The sequence below is a fragment of the Procambarus clarkii genome, chromosome 10 (assembly GCF_040958095.1).
Source record: "Procambarus clarkii isolate CNS0578487 chromosome 10, FALCON_Pclarkii_2.0, whole genome shotgun sequence".
NCBI classification, from domain to species: domain Eukaryota; kingdom Metazoa; phylum Arthropoda; class Malacostraca; order Decapoda; family Cambaridae; genus Procambarus; species Procambarus clarkii.
Window position 1 is genome coordinate 53,347,319 of NC_091159.1, and position 23,798 is coordinate 53,371,116.

At 42.4% G+C, this 23,798-nt stretch overlaps 1 protein-coding gene across 7 annotated transcripts in view; it reads left to right on the forward strand.

Annotated features, from left to right (window-relative positions):
* The first annotated feature begins 490 nt into the window (after positions 1-490).
* The window catches only part of LOC123774930 (chloride channel protein 2), a 276,107-nt gene continuing 252,799 nt past the window's right edge, over positions 491-23,798 (forward strand). For 3 of the 7 annotated variants that reach the window (XM_069322064.1, XM_069322066.1, XM_069322067.1), the window contains exon 1: positions 491-676. In XM_069322064.1, coding sequence (XP_069178165.1) covers positions 506-676 — 171 coding nt within the window. In that variant the 5' untranslated portion in view covers positions 491-505. Of the gene's footprint in view, positions 677-1,057; positions 1,352-13,482; positions 13,612-23,798 lie in introns of those variants that run through there. The other 4 variants (XM_069322062.1, XM_069322063.1, XM_069322061.1 and 1 more) reach the window with 3 other exon arrangements.

Genomic DNA, 23,798 nt, shown 5'->3' on the forward strand with positions numbered 1-23,798 from the left:
ACCAAATACTATACAGCACCGTCCTCTCGCATGGAAATACCCTTCATATTCGTTCGCATATTTTCACCAAGCTATTGACATATAGAATGTATAGGGGAAAGCGAAGGAATATGAGACGCGAACGAACGGTTTGGCCACTCAAGGTGGGACAGTGTCCGCAGGCCAACACTAGCCTAAATAAACTCTCTCCACACGAGTACAATACGCCCAGTTTGACAGTGGCAAGTGTAGGGGGAGCAGCTTGCTCTGCTGGTGCAACACGCATCACATCCCCTCACAATATTTTGGCCAATAACCCCTCATAATAATAAAATTTTTGGAGTAGTCAGCGGCGGTGAAACATTGTCTTTGACACGTCTTAAGAAATTTAAATCTCCCGCGCGCCTCAAGACTCGCGTATATTATTGGAACACCAGACAAGTTTCCTCAAAGTTGAATTATTATTGTTATTATTACTTTAATAAGATCGTAATTATTATTAGTAGTATATATAAATATTTTCATCATGTCGGAAATGTTCAGAGAGATCGTACGTCAGTCCAAACCGCAGTTGGAGCGGATGTCGTCAACATCGTCGACAGCATCGCTGAGGGAACTCCGACGGCGGATCAGTCTTGAAAGCATGGCGGCGGAGGATACTGACGGGGCGCAGAACCTCGAGTATGAGGTCACTTTGGTGAGTACACACGCCATTTATTCTCATTTTATGAATTAGATATGAACTATTGATGAAGATGTGCAATGCCCCCGAAGATTTCTTGGGGAGTGCGGGTGTTTGCGTGGAGTTACGGAGTGTGTAGTAAGATGGTTGAGCGATCAGCTGGCCAATAAAGGCTCTGGGTAATCCCAAGAAAATCTCTACTTCCTTCATCTTGTGTCTTGAGCAGCGCTGAAATGTTGCATATATGTTGTGATAGAAAAAAAGTGTTCATTGCTCTGAAATTGTATTTATATAATCAAAGTGATTTGCTTATAAGAAGTGAAGTGAAATATTAACATTCGTAAGAAATAAGTGAAATATCGCAAGTTTACTTAAGATTCCTTTATGCTTGTGCGGTGTTGGAGAGATGCCATGGTTGTGTATGGCAAGTGGTTTGTGCCTCGTACGTTTTGTGATTGTGATTTTGTAGGAAATATGTATCCTGGCCAGGTGACGCACAGTGGCCTTGGTGTCCCACCTCTTACAAGACGGAAACCCGTAGAGTACAGCAGGAACACTCCACGGTCACATGCAAGCACACACATCTTGATAGCAACTGTGCAACAGAGAATAACAGCGGCAACGCCAGGCTCGCTTGCTACCGAGCGGCCTGATGACTTTAATATATTAATCTTTTTCACTTTTGAACTGGTGTGTATAGTTATCACGTGTCAGGTGTAGGGAGAGGGACAGTAGTCGGTGATCTGATCCATGTCGTTGTTGTGGCCGCGTAGAGGTTTCTAGTAACAATGTAGTAGACAAAGTTGTACAGTAATTAACAAAGAATTGAAGTTAATCTCGAGCACTTTGATTTCTCTCCAGCTTTAGTGGTTTTATGGCTAAGAGTGTACTTTTAATTTTAACTACAGGTGTAAATGCATGGTTTTCATATCGCCATGTTTTTGACATTTTAAAGTTAGATTATAACGTCTTCACGCACTGCCATGTTGAAAATAAGTGAAAATATAATTATACTTGTATATTTTGTTTTAAAAAAATTAAATAGGTTTAAAACTGAACTTTAAAAATACTAACAGACCTGAATTGCATCTATTCTCGTTACTCTTACAGTATATAGCAACATTTATTCGTTTAAGAAGGTATTTCCTCGACTGCATTCAATTCATAATTGAATGCAGTCGATTTAACTACAATTCAACAATTGTAATTGTTAATTCGGGTTTACCTGTGCGCATCTCCAGCACTTTGCATGTGTAAGCTGCTCGTTTACTCTGGGAATAACTTTCTCGTGTCTTGTACAGACGTTTTTAAGACATTCTTCACTAAGCCAGTAAATGCAGGGGGAAATACCATGGTATTATCTAGTATATAATTTTTTTTGAGATATATACAAGAGTTGTTACATTCTTGTACAGCCACTAGTACGCGTAGCGTTTCGGGCAAGTCCTTAATCCTATGGTCCCTGGAATACGATCCCCTGCCGCGAAGAATCGTTTTTTCATCCAAGTACACATTTTACTGTTGCGTTAAATAGAGGCTACAGTTAAGGAATTGCGCCCAGTAAATCCTCCCCGGCCAGGATACGAACCCATGACATAGCGCTCACGGAACGCCAGGCGAGTGTCTTACCACTACACCACGGAGACTGTGTGCATTCTATCACTATCATTCTATCTATCATTCTATCGATAATTGGCATTCTATCAAGGAGCAAATGTTTAGTATTCATGCAACATCAGGGCGACAGATATTCACTGAAGACTGTGCGCCGGTTTTTTCCACGACTTTTAAAACGACTTAAAGCTTAATCATGGTTACGAAAACTCTTCTTTGCAAACATGCGCGCTAGTCGGCCGGAAACCCATCTCCTAACATTAAAGTTGATGACCAAAATATTTTGACTTTTAGGGAAGAAAGTTGGCCTATGTGAGACATTCCATTGCTCAGAATGGATCACCGTTTTTAAATTAGGTTAAATGTGCTTGTAAATTAGCGACTAGACCTGTCGGAACAGCGCAAAGCCCAGGTTAGCATAGAGCTCGTTGACGTAATCTGACCCAGGATGAACATGTAAAATGGTGGCATTCTAAAGCTAAGTTTGATTGGAGATTAACATGGCAAGTCGGCCAGTATATTAATTGGGGGGGGGGGGTTGCTTAAGGCCTTTGGCAAAAGTATCAGGGAGAGTCGCTCCATTTGAGAGCTACCACCAGACCTAACATAATTAAGCAGGATAAAATCGGTAAATATTTGTTATGAAAACGAACCATTAAATCGTAGTTTCGCGATAATATATAAAAAAGATGCTTTCCAGAGCAACTGTTCTTACGGGCTCACCATAGCCCGTGCTACTTGGAACTTGTTCCGAGTAGCTGAATCTGTAACAGCAGCAGTAGCAGCAACTGTTCGTAGGGTCGTGAGTACGCTGCCTGAACCCCTTGACACAGCTTTCATAGTGTAGTACTCAATTAGGCCCCCCCCCTTTTATTTCCCTATAAATGTACGTTAGCTGTGGTCAAATGAATAGAACAAAGGTATTTATATACAAGGTGGATACAAAATAAACTACTTAATAATAATACTTGGTAGGGAACAGGAAGCACGTGTATATATATTATATACTTTAAGCTTATGTCGAGGTCCCCACAAGGTCGACCTACTGACCCTCCCTAGGCTGCAACCCAACACTAGTTGACTAAACTCTCGGGTACTTGTACCTGTTTACTGCCAGGTGAACCGAGGTATTAGGTGAGGGGAGGGAATTATCGGGGAAAAGCGCAAAGCCAATAAAATTCTATGGCCCTTGGAAGGGATCAGGATAAAGATTTGGGATGGGACCGGGGGGGGGGGGATTAGGTAAAATGAAACTTGCCCAATCATTTTTGTCCCGCCTGGGAATCGAACCCGGGATTCTAGATTGCGAGTGGAACCAAGCCAACCGTACTATGAAATCCTATTTACCTGAACAGTAAGGGAGTCCTGCATCAAGTGATCCACGAGACAGATAGTGACTTACTGCCCTGTGCCCGGGCTTGTCCGTAAAGATCTGCCGTCAGTTGATACTTTATTTCTTCTTGAAGTTGACGGTCTATAAACATGTAATATTATGGAAATTATCAACATGTATGATGCTTATAATGTTAGATTCTGTATATAATATATGCACAAGTGGTTCGGTAACAGGGTTGTTGATTTGTGGAACCAATTGCCGCGTAACGTGGAGGTGGAGGGTAACGATTGTTTCAAGCGCAGGTTGGACATGTATACGAGTGTGATTGGGTGGTTATAGATAGGAGCTGCCTCGTATGGGCCAATAGGCCTTCTGCAGTTACCTTTGTTCTTATGTTCTTATGTTAGTGCATTAATTCAAAATCGGTAGCCTGTGTGGTGGACCAAGGGGTTGAACCCTCACAGTTACACGCACATTTATATAACATAGTAACATACTGGGAATTAGGCATACATAGGGAAAACAACCGTACGCGATATATATATTGTACAGTCATTGTTTTCCAGCAAATCCCTCCCCCTCCCCCCCCCCCTGTTCGTGTCACTTCCCAGTTCGTTCCAAACTGTTATTTCTCCCCCGTGGTGACCTGTCCCGGAAACGGTACAAGTTGAGTAGCTCACCTTGTGAAGGTCACCGCCTCCTTGTGGGGGGTGGAGGTGGTTGAAGAGAGGAAGTTGCGAGCCCCGGCTCCTTCACACCATCCTTTCACCCCCATGTGTACCATTTCCATGTTTCCTGGTTGATGGGGTTCTGGGAGTTCTTCTACTCCCCAAGCCCGGCCCGAGGCCAGGCTCGACGGCCCCCATCGCCTGCTCTAGCGCACCGTCCAAACCATTTGATTAAAATGATGCATAATGGTATATTTTGAAGTAGGCTGTCTCTTGTGCTGCAGCGATAACACTACTCGCACTAAGTGAGCGTTTTAGACTAGGCTCGTATCCTGGCCGGGGAGGATTGACTAGGCGCCAGTCCTTAACTGTACGCCTTTGTTCGTCCTGCAGTGATTTGGTACCTGGTTGTTAACGACTAGATGATTTTATTCGGGGGGAACTATTGGGCAAAGCTTACTATGAGCTATGGGATGGGAAAACTCTCAGCCTGCTGACAGGAGTCGGCTCGTCCTACCATTCTGTGGGATTCGTTTCCACTTTAGCCAGTGTCTTTCCTCAACACCCATACTGCACTTATCTTAGCCGTGACTCTCCAATCTGAACACTTAACACCCACTTACTAACACTTCCTCCCCCGCGCTGGTTAACCACACTAGCTAACGATAAAGAGCAAAGTTATGAACCTTTGTGCTGTGAGGAGGAGGGTGAATGATAGGGGGAAATTTCAAATCGGACAGAACTCTACTTGATATCACACGTTATTTATTATGGTTTTTAGTGTCAGAATAGTGAACAAAATAAATGGATATATGACAACTCGTACATCTGTACACCGGGTTCAGCGGCGACACTAAAGTGCTGGAGCTAATCTCTAGTAAATATTCCTAGACACAAACTTTCCCAAAGCTCACATCAACCAGACATCATTAGCTACATAGTAAGAGGAATTCGCTAAAAAGTTAAGTGGAGATAAAATCCATACATGGCTACATGACAGTTCAATAGGCGCTGGAATCTATACTCCAGTCGAGTGAGGGTCGAGAGGTGGGACTCAAGAACCGCGGTTCGTACCCCACAAATAAAATTAGCAGAGTACATAAGAACAAAGGTAACTGCAGAAGGCCTATTGGGCCATACTAGGCAGCTCCTATTTATTTTACTTTTACCTCACTCTTGTTTGGGGTTTAGTTCCTGAGCCTATTATGTGCCTCCGTATGTAACCCCTTAAAGCACACGTCTATGGGTGCATAATAATTTAACAAAATGCGAGAAAATCCGTAGGAGCCGTGATGAGGATTCGAACCCGTGTGTTGGGTGTTCCTCAGGCGCACACTTCTACGGATTTTATCATTGATAGTCACGTTAGTGTGGTTACTCTTGTGTATCAAATGTGGTGGAGGCACTGCACCAGCCTTCTGCGACCCGCTCACGGAGCTATCTTGGGCAATCCCCTCACCCTCAAGATAACCTCAAGATAACCACCCTTATTGTTGATGCATGTTGTTGTTTCCGGCCCTGAGGCCAGCGTCTCTCTCGCCTATATCATACACAACAATTTAAACGTCACCAGACCAGTAGATGCAGACTAGGTTGTTTTGTTAATGGAAACCAATGCGAGGCTTATTGTAGTACCTACAAACACTAAGTAGATTTGAAAACTTCATTAATAATGTTTATGAAATGCATAAACGGTGTTAATTTTAGTTGCTGTATTAGTAGAAAAGCTGGTGTGTGTACTGCTTGATTAAAGAATATTTTTTGCTATTAATTTTCATATAATTTTAAAGCCTTTGTTGGGAAAAATATATTGCCTTCATTTTTTTCGTGTTATAAGATAATTCAGAATTTTCAATTTAAACAGATTTCTCTGATGTTGATTACACGAGCCAAAGTTTTGTACTTCTCGGTGATTTAGTTATATTAGCAAACTGACCTACTTCCCAAGTTGAGCAGTTTGGACGACAGGCGTAGTTAAGCGTAAAACTGTTGTTAATCTTTTGCTATTAATCTTTCTTTATTGGCGACATAGTTAAAACATTTTGAAATGTTTGTTTTGATACTTATTAAATTTGTATAAGGTTTCTAAGTTGAAAATTGATTTGCCCTAAATATTTTGAGAATATTGTCTCTAATTTTATTTTGAGAAACCCGCCGTTGTTTCTTGTATAGCATTGAACACACACGTTAGGTATTAGTAATTATCAAAGGAAATATTGTTGGATAAAGGAATACAACAATTTTCCACTGTAAATTGACAAGCAACAAAATTAGTTTTTGCAAAAAAATCCTTGCCCCTTGCCTCGACCGTCCAGGGGGTCGGTGCAAGGGGCAAGGATTCCTTCCCCCAGTCCCATCACAAATCCTTATCCTGACCCCTTCCAAGTGCTATATAGTCGAAATGGCTTGGCGCTTCTCCTGATAGTTCCCTTCCCTTTGCTTCATTATACGTTAAATCGCTATCGATATGATTCATAATTTGCACACTTGGGAGCAGGTTGGCCGAGCGGACAGCGCACTGGACTTGTGATCCTGTGGTCCCGGGTTTGATCCCGGGCGCCGGCGAGGAACAATGGGCAGTTTCTTTCACCCTATGCCCCTTTTACCTAGCAGTAAAATAGGTACCTGGGTGTTAGTCAGCTGTCACGGGCTGGTTCCTGGAGGTGGAGGCCTGGTCGAGGACCGGGCCGCGGGGACACTAAAGCCCCGAAATCATCTCAAGATAACCTCAAGATGTTATGGCACAATGTCCTCAGTTTTTACACACGCGCACTTGCACCCATTTTGAAGTTGACATTACAATCGCCTCCTTATCACATCATTCTTTGCGTATATATTGCGTAGAAACGATATAAATCTTTAAATAAATGAGCAGACATCTGTAAATTTATTTATCGATAATCTTTATGAAAGCGCAGTATTTATTTAAAGTATTATAGGCTTTATGCATCATTTGGCTAATAGCATTATTCCTTCAAAGTCTCTGAAGGCTTTGATTTTATGTATTTAATGGATATTATGCCTATAAGCCTCTAATATTTCTTTAGTCATTTCTTTAGTACTGTACTTTAAACTCGTCCTCACTCTAGGCTAGTTAAAGCAGCGGTCGTCCTCATCAGACGCATTCGTCAATTTTAACACTGTATTAAAAATTACTATTCTCACACATAAATTATTATATATAAATATTGTATGTATAGTTAAGCATAGGCTAGGTTAGGTTAGGCTAGGTTAGGTTAGGTTAGGCTAGGTTAGGTTAGGCTAGGTTAGGTTAGGTTAGGTAAGGTTAGGATAGGCTAGGCTAGGTTAGGTGTTTAAGTTCTGTTGGCGATTATTTATGTTTGAAGTACGTGGGTGAAGCATTTACAGCGTTGTGGTTCATACAAAATACGTCAGTGAAGCACTTCTTCCGGAAGTGTTCGAACGTAATCAGTCGAGTCGTGTGTAAAGCTTTTCATTCATAAATAGGGGGGTTTGGCGAGTGCACTTAATCACTTGTGAGTCTTTGGAGGATGGGCTGACAGCGTTGTGGTTCGATCAAACAAAAGTCGTCAGCGGAGCACTTGTTCGAAAAAGTGTTCGAACGTCATCAGTTGAGATCCGCGGGGGTTTGGCAGGTACATGGAATGAGACTTTAGCCTTTCTTTAAAAGGACTGGCTGAAGAGTTAAGTGTGAAAACTTGCCTACACGAGTTTACAGTTTTTAGACTTGTGAAATTTCGAATTTATATACTTGTACAACTTGGTTTGCAAGGGTCGAACGAATTTCACTAGATGCAGTGCAATTTTTTGGGTCCAAAATGCCTTGGCCAATTTATTTGAGCTTTACTAACCATGCTGCATCAACTTTATTTAAATTAAAATGTTATTGAAACAATCCTTCAGGTCACAGATTCTGAAGTTACTCCATGTAAACAGACATTAAGTATGCTGAAACTTAAATATTAGAATTATTTAAATTTGTTTACTGTATTTAAACTTAAATCAACAATTCCTAGAATTTCATCCATCACCGTTGTTTGTATGTGATGAAATGGATGTGGGTAGGTTCGTGGCACAGGACTCGACTTCTCTACACTACTACATCTGGAATGTCTTGCACTGTTTCTGCTGCTCAGTGTCTGAGCAGACACTGCTCAGTGTCTGAGCAGCAGAAACGTTACACTCGGAATGTCTTCTAAAACTTTCCTTAAGCTGTTGAATCGTGTGCAGGGTCTTAAAATTAGTCTTAATCCATTTCAGGAATCTTTTCATTACACTTTTGCACAAGTTTTTCCATTTGCCAATTTCACTATAGAGTTCTCTGAAAATAAGTATTTATATATGGGGCTAGGAATTGTCTTTAATCTAGCAAGGTATTTTGTAAGCGCTACTATAATAGTGCGTTATATATTCAGTGTATATAAATCAATTTGTATACACACAGAAATCACACAACCCGTCCTCGACTCAAGTCCATTACATCCAGCGGTGGACCCCACAGACGCATTCATAAATTTTAACATGCTGTTCATTCAAAACGGGAATTTTCTCAAGTATAAATTAATATTATAATTGACTTATGTATATATAGGCATAGCATAGGTTAGGTTAGGTCAGGTGTTTAGGTTCTGTTGGCGATTATTTGTATTTGTAGTACGTGGGTGAAGCATTTATAGCGTTGTGATTCGAACAAATTCGTCAGTGAAGCACTTGTTCCGGATATGTTCGAACGTCAGCAGTTGAGTCGTGTGTAAACCGCTTTTCATTCATAAACAGGGGGTTTGGCGGGTGCATGGAATCACTTTTGGATCTTTGTTTGGAGGACGGGCTGAATCACAATAGCGTGATGCATCAAATGAACAAATTCACAAGGGCCGTGACGAGGATTCGAACCTGCGTCTGAGAGCATCCCAGACGCTGCCTTAATCGACTGAGCTATGACATGGTAAAAGAATTGCAACCAGAAGATCTATGGTTGCAATTCTTTTACCATGTCGTAGCTCGGTCGATTAAGGCAGTGTCTGGGATGCTCTCGGACGAAGGTTTGAATCCTCGTCACGGCCCTTGTGCATTTGTTCCTCAATTTGTATAGTTTGGGTGTAGTAGTCGTGTATATCAGCACGGGACTGTGGACAATTTAAAGACAGATTGTATAAGGATTTTGTGGAAGATTATTTGTGAAGATCCCAAGTCACGACATTGTATTAAACTATGTAATAAGTAAAATATGATACACAAGGTTTTTTTTATTTAATATTCTCGTGGTACAGGTTTACCTTGCGTAGGACGCCGCACTTGGGTTAGGTAATGTTGTATAGCTTTGGTAAACATAGTTGAGAATATTGTATTTGAAACATACATTAATGTACGATAGTCGCAAAGTAGAGATTATTTGTGTTGGTAAATTTACAAGTTGGATGTAGTTGGCTTCTTTGCTCCTTTCACTACTATCACTGTGGGCAATCTTGAGGTTATCTTGAGATGATTTCGGGGCTTTTTAGTGTCCCCGCGGCCCGGTCCTCGACCAGGCCTCCACCCCCAGGAAGCAGCCCGTGACAGCTGACTAACACCCAGGTACCTATTTTACTGCTAGGTAACAGGGGCATAGGGTGAATGAAACTCTGCCCAATGTTTCTCGCCGGCGCCTGGGATCGAACCCAGGACCACAGGATCATAAGCCCAGTGTGCTGTCCGCTCTGCCGACCGGTCCCCTCCGCCCCCTGGGCAATGGTGATGATGAAACCTTAAATGTCTAGGGTATAATATTTTATTATACATGTATCAATGTATCAATGTATACGCCTTGAAGGTAGAATAGCAACTATGCCTATTGAGACTGGCAAGTGTAGGTACAGTACAGCTAAATTTATGTAGAGGCCGAGAGTATTAAATCATTTTGTTGCATAATTTAGATTCGATCCTGAACTTTTAACTTTTTGTAATGCTGGAACTGAACACATCAAATTATTTAACTGTAACGATATTAACTTCGTAGTCAATGACTTTGTATATACTAAAGGCATTTAGTTGCAGCAGTTCGTATGTATATTACAACTCTGCTGATCCCTCATTCCCTGCTGGAACTTGCCAAGATTTCCAAGAGTAGATGCTCTTCAAATGGCGCATTACAAAGCAAAAATTACCTCTACACCAGGACATCCAGTTTCACTTTCTGGGATGGCTTAAAGTGGGATAAATGTTCAGGTCACTAAACACTTTTTTCCAAAATGTCTGAAATAGATTGTTAATTTTTATCCGAGACAATCAGAACCTGTAGCGCTAGCCTTGAGGGTATCGCCACGCAAATAACTGAAATAATTTGGGATAACTAATTGCTCAACAGACCGGTCATTTACACAATAAACCAGCACTAGGGACCTAATGGGCTAGTAGTCATCCCATTAATTTAGTGTGTATTCTCACTTCTCAAATTGGTAAATATTTATATTGGTCTCTGCAATGTACTCTAATTAAGGCACTTGTATACAGTATTTTAAAAATTGCAGTAAATCGATCAATCTAGGGGTAAGAATTTTAATTTGCACTTAAAAGGAATGACATTATAATATCTTGATACAGAATAAAAACTTAAATGATCTTTAAGGTGTGCACTTAAATCATATTTCTACTACAGTGACATACAGCAAGTAAATTAAAGCACACCTGACATATTATTACAACGTGTATCGTCATAAGTCACATAAACATATCGTACATGTTTATATTTACAAATCATAAATAAAGCCTAACCTGACACTTGGTATCTTCACCAAATTGATATATCCAAGCTGGTCAATGGTGATGTTTTGACTCGCTTATGCCTGCTATCTCTGGTTATAAATGATATTAAAACCTGTAATATTATTTACACATTACAGTTAAAGTGCAAATAGGCATTGGCTAAAACTAGAATAAGATCAAACTCTGACAATGCGAACTGTATAATAAAGACCCACATTCTGGGGCGAATGTGGGATCTACTTTTAATGTGCCGCTTAAATATTCGATAACAATGATCGGCTCACAAATGATAACCTTATATTTACTAACTTTTGACAACTCTCCAACTTAATGTTTGGGTATTTCAGTCCGATATTCTCCGTCATCCGGGACCTCAATATTTTGTCAATCTAGATTTTATCAATTGTATTTTTGTTTGATTTTCCGACGTAACTAATTCTGGCGAAAATTTTACCAAGGAACGGGTGTTGGTGGGCATTGAAGTCCCTCCTATCACCTCACCCACCGCCACCCCCCGAACTCTCCCAACCCCCACAACCGCACCCTACCCCATCCCCACTAACCACCACCACCTCCACTTAACCACCATCCCCACTAACCACCACCACCTCCACTTAACCACCATCCCCACTAACCACCACCACCTCCACTTAACCACCATCCCCACTAACCACCACCTCCACTTAACCACCATCCCCACTAACCACCACCTCCACTTAACCACCCTCCCCACTAACCACCACCACAACACCCCTCGCCATCGCAGTTATCTAGATGCCGTCACTTCTGCATAACTACCCTGAAACTAAACAATCAGATGAGCAGACTACAAGGTCAAATTATTGAAAACTATTGAATGATCAGAAGATATTTAATAGAGGCACATTTGCTGTATAATGGAGCCTTTTATAAAGTTAGCGCAGGTGATATTTACGGAAATTTTGAGGGGAAGGGAAGCTACTTGTACTTGAGATAGAGGAATTTTGTATGATTGTGAGTGGATAGTTGGTGGGGGAGGCACATTGCTTGCTTGTGGCGGGAAGGGGGGGTGGGGTGAGTAGGTACTTATTGTCTGTGCTTGCGTATGGTAGTGTGTGTAGGGGGGGGGGGGGAGTATGGCGGTATTGTTTGTGCAAGCACCTGTTGGGGGGGGGGGGGTCGTGACTTGGCGACAGCTAGTATTGCTTTTAGTCATGACAGTCGTATTATGATTGCAAGGTAATGCTGGTTTATATAATATTTGAATGTACGTCATTTTAAGACGGTAGTTGAAGATTTAGAAAATTATCAGGACCGCCTATTGCATTTTTTAGAATCCTGGGGCTAATTTATATTTGATGGCTGTGGTCAAAAGCGATGTTCTTGTTTGTGGTAGTTGACTATAAGACCTTGCTGTCTTTCGCATAAGACGGCATTTACAAGAATTTTAGCATGAGTAGGCTTCAGCAAGCGTCTTGCAGCTCTTAAAATGACTCGACAAGATGGTGTTGACATTGTTGTCCTCCACCACCACCTTGCTTGGCTTTGCTGGCTCTCCGCCCCGCTCATAGTCCTTGTGGGTACACGATGCCATTCTTAACTCGTTCCAACAACATTCTACCTGTAAAATAATTTCCAGGGTGATGTTAACTCTAGGAACTTTAATGGCTTGCATGCAACTTCGGCGCAAGTTAGTCAATACAGCCTTGTCGCTTGGTGATGCAAATCGAAGAGGAAGAAGCAACTCATGGATGATCCTCCCTTAGACAATAACAGCCATTATGCAAAGATTTCCAACGTAAACGTGACTGTAGGTTAGTGCCGTCTTCGTTGTATTGACTCAAGAGCTGCCGAGGTCATGTAGGAGACAGTGGTGTGAGTGGCACAATGGTGTAGGTGGGGCTAGTGTTCTTAGGATATTGTGTTGGGCAAGTCGGTGTGTGAAAGCGTTCCTGTGCTGCTGTTGATCCAGTGGTGGAGCGCTCTCTTCTGCTTCAGTACTAGCATATTTCTTCCTGAACTTTAGTGGTGAAACTTTTGTGGTTGCTCCAGTGGGCTTCCTGCGCCGTTGAACCTACTGGTTATTGTGACGCCTACTAACCAGTAGGTGGTTATTGTGACGCCTACTAACCAGTAGGTGGTTATTGTGACGCCTACTAACCAGTAGGTGGTTATTGTGACGCCTACTAACCAGTAGGTGGTTATTGTGACGCCTACTAACCAGTAGGTGGTTATTGTGACGCCTACTAACCAGTAGGTTGTTATTGTGACGCCTACTAACCAGTAGGTGGTTATTGTGACGCCTACTAACCAGTAGGTGGTTATTGTGACGCCTACTAACCAGTAGGTGGTTATTGTGACGCCTACTAACCAGTAGGTGGTTATTGTGACGCCTACTAACCAGTAGGTGGTTATTGTCACCTGTTGGTTACTTTTGACCACTTGGGCGAACACTCGTTCCTTCCAACCTCAGCAGTGGTGACATTTGAACTGGATCGGGGGACAAATCGTCGGCAATGTTCGTCAAGAAACAAGACTCCAACAGGGGTTTGGTGGGGACCATCACAGACCTGTGCTTCCGTACGCTCCATACCCTCTATCTTCCTCTAGTGGTAGAGTCTGATCTGGCGGTAAGTTCCCCGGCTCCCCTTGTGTGTGCCTTTTGCTCGCTGCCCCCTCCCCTCTTGTGCCCCTTGTGTGTTCACTTTGTTCGCTGTCCCTCCTATTGTACCCCTTGTGTGCCCACTTTGTTCGCTGTCCCTCCTATTGTACCCCTTGTGTGCCCACTTTGTTCGCTGTCCCTCCTATTGTACCCCTTTTTGTGTTCTCTGGTCGCCGAGCCCCCTCCCCCCTCATCGGTCGCCGCCCCCCTCTCTTCTAACTTCCTGCTCCTCCCCTCTTCCTTCTCTTGTTTCTCCTCCCCCTCTTCCTTCTCTTGTTTCTCCTCCCCTCTACCCCAGTGTGCCCTCCATACTGGATTCACTGGTGCGCTTCCCCCCCCCCCCTTTTGTGTGATTGTAAAATTGCGTTTCCTTTGCATCTTTGTAAATATGGTTATAACAAAGGTAAACACACATTCAACATCTTTCCTATTTAACTCACGTCTCCCCCCCCCCTCTCCCTCTTTTGGATGCTGCTCAGGGTGTTGTGTAACCATTTTCTTTAACCAACCACATCTTTCCTTGTAGATAGGAACAGGTGACATGGGACTGGATAAGAACCAGTGACGTAGCCTACTGTCCTTCTGACGTTTACTCTGGCAGTTTTATTCTCTGGTTCTCATGACTTTGAACACTTCCAGCGAGGCAAATGGAATATATTTGGATATAAAACATTCAACAGAGGATGACCTCGTAACCAGTGACCACTAAGGGTACAATGCCAGTCACCAGTGTGGTGAGGCGCGCTTGGGTGTGGTAGGTGATTACATCAGTGTTAAACCTGGACTTTTACCTAGCTTTGGCTGGCCTCTTGGATTTATCTTTTTTTTTCGAGGGTTTTTATCTCTGTTAAGCACAGCTGTTTGCAGTGTCTGATTAAGATAGCAGCAAATCTCTTCTTTTTCTAGGAATGTGATTGTGCCTATATAGTTATCCCCCATCTCTTCATACTAAATAAAGGGATTGAATTAATGAGTAAACTTGGCTTCGGCTTCACTGTTGACTTGTCGACAGATCCTGGAATATGGATTGTATCGATGCTGATTTTCCCGTATTTGTCTAAAGTTTTCCTTTGTTATATCGGTTAAGTATATGTTGCAATTGTAAATGATTACAGCAAGCTATTAGCAGCAAGAATAAATGGGCATCCGTGGGAGTTTTCGCCACTCTCATACTGATTTGAATAACTGGTAGTGTCGAGAAATGTTCTGCGCAAAAGTTGCCCAACTCCCCGGTGGCAAGCTGCTGTCTTCCTTGTGTGTGGAAATTGTCGCCAGACCTGGATAAGTGTACATTGGTCGTCGCCGGCCTCGCTAGTGTGGCCACACGTTACTTCTGTGATAGTTTGTTAGGCTAGCAAGGGTGTGTTTTCAATTGGATTTAATTGCTTTGTTCCACTTTAGTAAAAGTCGACACTTATGTTTGTGTTATGAGAAAATAAATATAACATTGAAGGCAATCGAGGCTCCATACATATTTTCTACAGACAGTAGGCTACTAGTATAAATAAGGGTGGGCTGTTATTGTCAGGCGCCCGGTGTCTAAAGTTCGCTCATGGAGGAGCATACACGCACGCACGTGCCCAATCACCTTCACCAGGAACCATCCCCCCCCCACCACCAATCCACTAAAATCTTCAACGTGACTCCTCCTTTACGGCTGTTAGATTGAAATAGTAAATTTTCCTCTGGAGAGAGAGAGAGAGGGGCACATTGTATGACCAGGGGAGAGTGGGTTTATTTAGCCGATGATGGTGCCTGGATGAGGTCATGTTGCAACCTTGCGTGTGTTTGGTCATGGATGTGTGGCGGGGGGGGGGGGGGGGTGTTGACTTTAGGTAATAATCATACACGTGTCTGTGCGTCTTTCAGTGGCTGTTAAATATACACAGGCGGATACTGTATGACCTGCCAATGTTGCCAAATGTGATGGGTGTGTGTGTGGATAAAGATGATGCAAGTGTGATGTGTGGTCTCTTGTGTAAAATATTGGTATAGTTATGTATATATAATGCGATATTTTATGCATGGAAAATGACAAGTATTATGACTTTAGGTACTCTTATTTCTTTATAATATACGGAAACACTCTGAATTGTTAGTTTTCTTGTGTACCTATTTCCACAAGAGTAGTTTGATTTCGTTAAATTGTCTGAATTAGTACTGTATAATTTGTTCGAATGTTCTTCCTTGCTTCTACCACTGGCAACATTATACAATGGACGAATCGCAAGAAGCTTCCTAATCCACTATCATAGTGGAAGTAGTAGTACGGTAGCAGTAGCAAAATAGTCAACTCTTGCTCCCTGTTCAATTTACATGTATAAAATGTTTCATTGCTATAGCAGTAAAATAGGTACCTGGGTGTTAGTCAGCTGTCACAGGCTGCTTCCTGGGGGTGGAGGCCTGGTCAAAGACCGGGCCGCGGGGACACTAAAAGCCCCGAAATCATCTCAAGATAACCTCAAGATATACTATTGTCAACTATCCTCTTCGGCAGCTTGAGGAGCTGGCGCGTTGGGGGACGGGGGAGAGCCTTTTGATTTTCTCTCCCATGTCCAGATGGCATCGATCTGTAATAAGTGTTCCCAAACAGGGCATTGAATACCACTTTAAGAACATAAGAACATAAGAACAAAGGTAACTGCAGAAGGCCTATTGGCCCATACGAGGCAGCTCCTATTCTATAACCACCCAATCTCACTCATATACTTGTCCAACCCGTGCTTGAAACAATCGAGGGACCCCACCTCCACAATGTTACGCGGCAATTGGTTCCACAAATCAACAACCCTGTTACTGAACCAGTATTTACCCAAGTCTTTCCTAAATCTAAACTTATCCAATTTATATCCATTGTTTCGTGTTCTGTCCTGTGTTGATACTTTTAATACCCTATTAATATCCCCCCGGTTATGTCCATTCATCCACTTGTAAACCTCTATCATGTCACCCCTAACTCTTCGCCTTTCCAGTGAATGCAACTTAAGCTTTGTTAATCTTTCTTCATATGAAAGATTTCTAATTTGGGGAATTAACTTAGTCATCCTACGCTGGACACGTTCAAGTGAATTTATATCCATTCTATAATATGGCGACCAAAACTGAACTGCATAATCTAAATGGGGCCTAACTAGAGCAAGATATAGCTTGAGAACCACACCAGGTGTCTTGTTACTAACGCTGCGATTAATAAATCCAAGTGTCCGATTTGCCTTATTACGAACATTTATGCATTGATCCTTTTGTTTTAAATTCTTACTAATCATAACTCCCAGATCCCTTTCGCAATCCGACTTCGCAATCACAACACCATCTAGCTCGTATCTTGTAACTCTATCATCATTACCTAACCTCAGAACTTTACATTTATCAGCATTAAACTGCATCTGCCAATCCTTTGACCATTTCAAAACCCTATCTAGATCAACTTGAAGTGATAGTGAGTCCTCCTCCGAATTAATTTCCCTACCGATTTTCGTATCATCGGCAAATTTGCAAATGTTGCTACTCAAACCTGAATCTAAATCATTTATATATATTATAAACAACAGAGGTCCCAGGACAGAGCCTTGAGGCACTCCACTTACAACATTTTCCCACTCTGACTTGATACCATTTATACTAACTCTCTGTTTCCTTTGGTATAGCCATGCCCTAATCCAGCTTAATATAGCACCCCCAATACCATGAGACTCTATTTTTTTAATCAGTCTTTCATGTGGCACTGTATCAAAAGCTTTGCTAAAGTCAAGGTATACAACATCGCAATCCTTACCACTATCAACTGCCTCAACAATGCTAGAATAAAAAGATAACAAATTTGTTAAACATGAACGGCCATTTATAAAACCATGTTGCGACTCAATTATTAATTTATGTTTTTCAAGATGAAGACGAATTTTATTTGCTATTATAGATTCGAGTAACTTTCCCACAATAGACGTTAGGCTAATTGGTCGATAGTTAGACGCAAGTGATCTATCTCCTTTCTTAAAAACTGGTATCACATTAGCAACTTTCCAAAACTCTGGCACTCTGCCTGACTCTATTGATTTATTAAATATGGTTGACAGTGGGTCACAAAGCTCCTCTTTGCATTCTTTAAGCACCCTAGCAAACACTTCATCCGGCCCTGGGGATTTGTTTGGTTTGAGTTTTACTATTTGTTTAAGAACATCCTCCCTGGTAACTGCTAAACTCGTCAACCTGTCCTCGTCCCCACCCACATAGACTTGTTCGGCTGAAGGCATATTGTTAAGTTCCTCTTTAGTAAATACAGATACAAAATATTTATTAAAAATACTACTCATCTCTTCATCACTATCTGTTATTTGACCTGTCTCAGTTTTTAATGGACCTATCCTTTCCCTAGTCTTAGTACGATATAACTGAAAAAACCCTTTAGGATTTGTCTTTGCTTGCCCTGCTATGCGAACTTCATAGTTGCTTTTTGCTTTCCTTATCTCTTTTTTAACATTTCTAACCAGTTGTACGAATTCTTGTTCTAAAGTGACCTCCCCATTTTTAATCCTTTTGTACCAAGCTCTCTTTTTACCTATAAGGTTCTTCAAATTCTTTGTTATCCACTTTGGGTCATTAGTATACGATCTATTAAATTTGTATGGTATACTACGTTCCTGTGCTTTGTTTAGAATATTCTTAAATAAGTTATATATTGAATCCACATCGAAATCCCCATTTAAGTCACCTAACGCTGGGTTCATGTCTCGCTCCAAGACCGGCCCACACCCCATACCCAAGCCTTTCCAATCAATTTGACCCAAAAAATTTCTTAGGCTATTAAAATCAGCTTTTCGAAAATTTGGCACTTTAACAGAATTTTCTCCTACTGGTCTATTCCATTCTATGCTAAATCTGATTTCTTTGTGATCACTGCTCCCTAGCTCACTCCCTATTTCGATGTCATTAATTTGCGTTTCCCTGTTAGTTAACACTAAATCTAAAATATTATTTTCCCGTGTTGGTTCCTTAATGTGTTGCGTAAGAAAGCAATCGTCAATTAATTCTAGAAAATCTTCTGCTTCACTATTCCCTGTTTTGTTCAACCAGTTTATTCCGCTAAAATTAAAGTCACCCATGACATAAATACTGTTAGATCTAGATGCTCTAGATATTTCATCCCATAGATGCTTTGCTTCCATTCTGTCTAAATTTGGTGGCCTATATATTACTCCTATTATAATATTATTAGCTTTTTCGTTTAATTCAATCCAAATAGTTTCTGTGTGTGGCTCTGTTTTGATTCCCTCTTTGAGACTACATTTCAAATTGTCCCTAACATATATGGCTACTCCACCTCCTCGTCTAATATATCTATCTGTGTGAAATAGTTTAAATCCATATATTTGATATTCAGCTAATAGTTCTCTATTTTCTACATTCATCCACGTTTCGGTAAGTGCAATAATATCTATTTTTTCTGTGCAGACAAGAGCATTTAATTCGTTAATTTTATTTCTTAGACTTCTACTGTTAGTGTAATATACCCTAAGTGAATTGTTATTTTGCGGACCTTCTCTTTCCCTGATCGTTTTGCCAATTCCTTTCTCCCACAAACACATACTTTTATTACCTCCTTCCTCCAAATCAATTCCCATACCTCTATCTACTAACAGTTTAAACCCAAACAAACACCTCTAACCACTTCTTCTAGCGAGTTCGCAACAGCAACAACCCCAGCTCTCGATAGATGCACCCCATCACGAGCATACATTTCATTTCTTCCATAGAAGTGTTCCCAGTTGTCTATGAAAGATATTGCATTTGATTTGCAATATCTTTCCAGCCGGCAATTGACACCAAGTGCCCTCGATATCCATTCATTTCCCACTCCCTTTCTTGGAAGAATGCCACATATGATCGGGATTCCTCCCTTGCTCCTACTCCTTGCTTTAGTTCAGTTGTTTGGCCTTTTGGTATAATTTCAACGTTGCATTTAGCTTAGCGGATGTCCTCCGTATGGTGAGAGAAGCGTGCTCCCTCTCTCCGCCTCCTCCATCACAGTGCGGGCCTTTGTGCGCGTATTGAAGGGCTTTAGTGCGTTTCCGCACTCTGAGAGAGAGCATTAAGTGACTGCATCATGATGGGTGCGTGATGCAACGGTATGTCAATATTATTTTTAATGCAAACAAACACGAAGCCTTCAGAAATCTCGCTCTGCCTCTGATAACTTCGCTCCTCTTCCTTTAGTGAACCTTCAGGCTAATTAATGTTTTCCTTCCTAACCTCCTCCTGTTCCTCTTTCTCTCAGTCTCCGTCTGATAAAAATAGACGTCACAAAAAGCGAGAGATTTTTACAGATTTGATTAGGAATCACTCGAGAGAAAAGGTTGGAACGTTAAAAACGTAGACTAAAATGCTTTACTCTCGGCTGTGAAAATGAGCGCTTAATGAAATATTTTTTCAGTGTCTTTAGATAACAACATTAATAGCTTGGAAGATTTATCTCGCTGCAAGCGCTCGTTTATTTGTTTAAATAATTACGAAGCATTTTTTGCCCAAGAAACTCACACTTCACGAATATAACTACTCTTGTTTAGTTGGTATAACATGACGCGAGTGACAAGGCCAGGGGCTAGATTTACGAAGAAGTTACGCAAACACTTACGAACCTGTGCATCTTTTCTCAGTCTTTAGCGGCTTTGTTTACAATTATTAAACAGTTTATGAGCCCTGAAGCAACAGGATGCTGTTTATATCAATAACAGTTGATTGGCAAGTTTTCATGCTTGTAAACTGTTTAATAAATGTAACCAAAGCCGTCAAAGATTGAGGAAAGATATACACGTTCGTAAGTACTAGCGTAACTGCTTCGTGAATCTGGCCCCTGGTGTGTGTCCATTCCGTTCTCCCCCCCCCCCCCCCTTCCTCAACTCCAACTTGGACACGACGGGTATTAAGATACGAAGATCCTGTTGTCGTGGAGGATAATTATTGTGTTGAGGATTGGACTTTGAAGGTTTCTTAAGTCTTTGTTGCTGGGGGAAAGGGGGGGGGGGGGTGGATGGCGATTGTTGAGGGCTGAATGGGTGTAGTAATGGGTGTGGGTGATGGGGAAAGGAATCTTATGGTGTGGAGGGAAGTGTGTGTTTGGGGCGTACGTTTGAGCAGCAAATTGTGTATATTTGTGTACCTGTCTTACACCTATGGAATGTGTGCTTGTATTATTTTGCTAATGTGGACGTTGTCCGTGTGTAATTACCTAAGTGTAGTTACAGATTGAGAACTACGCTCGTGTGTACGTACGTACGAGCGAGAGGAGGAGGGTATTTATTTCAGAAGGGTCGAGGGGGGAATGAGGGGATTGAGAGACGCAGCAACCAAGGTCGACAAAGGTTACGTGTGACCGTCAAGAGTGGCGGGAGCTGGTCAGACTACACAGGAGCTTCCTGGTGGTTCCAGTGAACACTCTGGCACCTCCAAGAGTGGATGGTAGAAATAGCCCCAGTTACTTTATTTTGGAATGTAATTTATCTTAAACTTTCTCGAACTATATCAACTACACATTGTGATGTATTAGCTTGGAAAATGTAGCGTAAGTTTCTCGTCTTTTAAAGAATTACCCTATTATTATTAACATCTTAATTGACAAAATTACAATTTTGCCTAATCTGAGGATTTCGATTAAGTCTTATTAAAGTGAGGATAATGCTGGTATTCACTGTCACGCAGGACAGAGGGTCATACACAAGACAACAGGTCTAAACTGTAGGCTGAAGCACACATATATATCATGGTTACAATCAATGTTTTAATGTATGGATATGTGAAAACGACTTTCTACTGTGCACTGCCACACAAGGGCAGGGATGGCTTCATAAGTGATGCAGCTCAGAAGTAATATAAATTGTTCTTCATTCTTTAAAATGGACAAGCAAATTTTGTATAAATTGTTAGGATGTCGTCCAGAACACCTGAGTCAATAAAACAGTTGGTACAAGAGGCCAGGAGGTCTAAAGTCTCTTACGGTTTCACATTCAACAATATAATGTTCTAGTGAATGCATTAAAGGTTTATCACAGAGTTTACAATGTGAGTATTCTGGTAGTGGCTCAGCCTCACTATGACTGACACCACTGGTGGCTGTTGTTTGCTTTGGAATCGGCTACTTGGAACAAGAAGTTCTAAGTAGCACGGGCTATAGTGAGCCCGTAGTGGCCTTAACACTGGTGGCTGCTAGCTAATGCTATACGACTAAACATTCCCACCATATTGCGTTGGAAGGAGTAGGCATACGAGACAATAGTGAATACTCAATATTGGTAGAGGTAGTGCCTTGTGTATGTGACCCCTATAACGTATCTCCGGTGTGTCACCACTGACACCACCACCAGGCGAGTTGTTACTAATTATGACTTAAAGTAACTTAAAACTACTTAATACCGCCGCCACCTTGGCCTTAATGTTAATGAGTACTTTACAGTGACCGAAGGTGACGAGTCACGGGAGAGTTAAAGGTGGCACAGAGGAGGGGGGGGGGGAGCAGCACGGGGGAGGCGAGATGGACACCGATGATGAAGATTAAGCCACCCAAGAGGTGGCACGGGCATGAATAGCCCGTAAGAGATGGACACCTCTCATAATGAGCTTTTATACCCGTCTATCCCCAATGTTCCGTTGAGTCGACGGATTTACCTCTGGTAACAAGGGGTAGCCTTCCAACCTTTGAAACTACTCGAGGTGAGGTTTCTTTGACCTTACTTTCCTGTAAGTCAGGTACCATCCCTGATCTCTACTCAAGTCACCTCAACAACACTGCTTTTTTTGTATAGCGCCTGAGCCTTACGGCTTGGGGCATTTTTTGCGCAAATTTAAGGAAATGTGTAAATGTTCATGTTTGATCAGAGAGGCAGCGGAACTGTAGGAGACGACGGGGTCCAGAGAAGGGCGTCCCTAAAGGAAGAATTTAAAACATAAATGGCAGGCGTGAATTTGTAGTATTTTTCCATTTTTTTTGACACATGGTAGGCTTGGTGTTAGGGTTGGTGGTGAGCGAATAGTTTCCATATACTGCAGCAGCTCTGCTCAGGAGCACTGATGTGTAATTCCCCCCCCCCCTCCCCCCAGCCACACTAGAAATTAGATTATGATTTTAAAACTACTGCTTTAGAATATTAAGTTGGTGTTGTGTGGGGTTGATGAGGCGAGATTATTGCTGGTAGAGTGCCTGTACTCGACCACCAGAAGTTGACACGAAGGTTGAGTGTAGCCTGGTTGGAGGCCTGGTCGACGACCGGGCCGCGGGGACGCTAAGCCCCGGAAGCACCTCAAGGTAAGGTAGCCGACCACTTGTCATCCACCTTGGGATAACATGAGATGGGTGTCGAGCCCCTAGCTGGCAGAGGACAAGCCCTTAAGAAGCACTCAAAGTAATAACGGCATGTAAGAGTGACAACATTCGCCAACAAGCCCTTGCGTGCCAGTGTTGAGGTCTGCTTGCGTCTGCGCACTCGAGCCAGCCCTCCAGTTTTCGGGTGAAGTTGCATAGTTGTTGCAATGGTTCTCGTGTGTTGGTGGGGTGGTAACACTGTTGAGGCTTGGCTGTTATTACTGCCTGATGGGTGAGGGGGTGTAGTGGTGGACCTTCCTCGCCGGTGCCAGAAGGTGGGGGAGGAATCAGTGGCCTTCCCCCCCCCTCCCACCCACGGCAATCCTCCCCCCACCATGCCACCGTTATCACTGCGTGAGGGTGAGGGTGAAGCAGTGGACCTCTCCCCACCCTCCTTTATCGTTAAGGAAGGGGGGAGGGGTTGAACCGATGACCCTCCATGTCTCCCTGTTGACCTTTCTTAGTTACCTCTCCCGGACTTAAAATTCCTTGACCTTGAGTTTGTCATTTTCCTAATACCATAGCCTCACCCCCTCCTTGCCTGGGTCTTCCCAACCACCACCATCACTGTCACCACCACCACCACTGTCACCACCACCACCACTGTCACCACCACCATCACTGTCACCACCACCATCACTGTCACCACCACCACCACTGTCACCACCACCATCACTGTCACCACCCACTGTCACCACCACCATCACTGTCACCACCACCACTGTCACCACCACCACTGTCACCACCACCATCACTGTCACCACCACCATCACTGTCACCACCCACTGTCACCACCACCACCATCA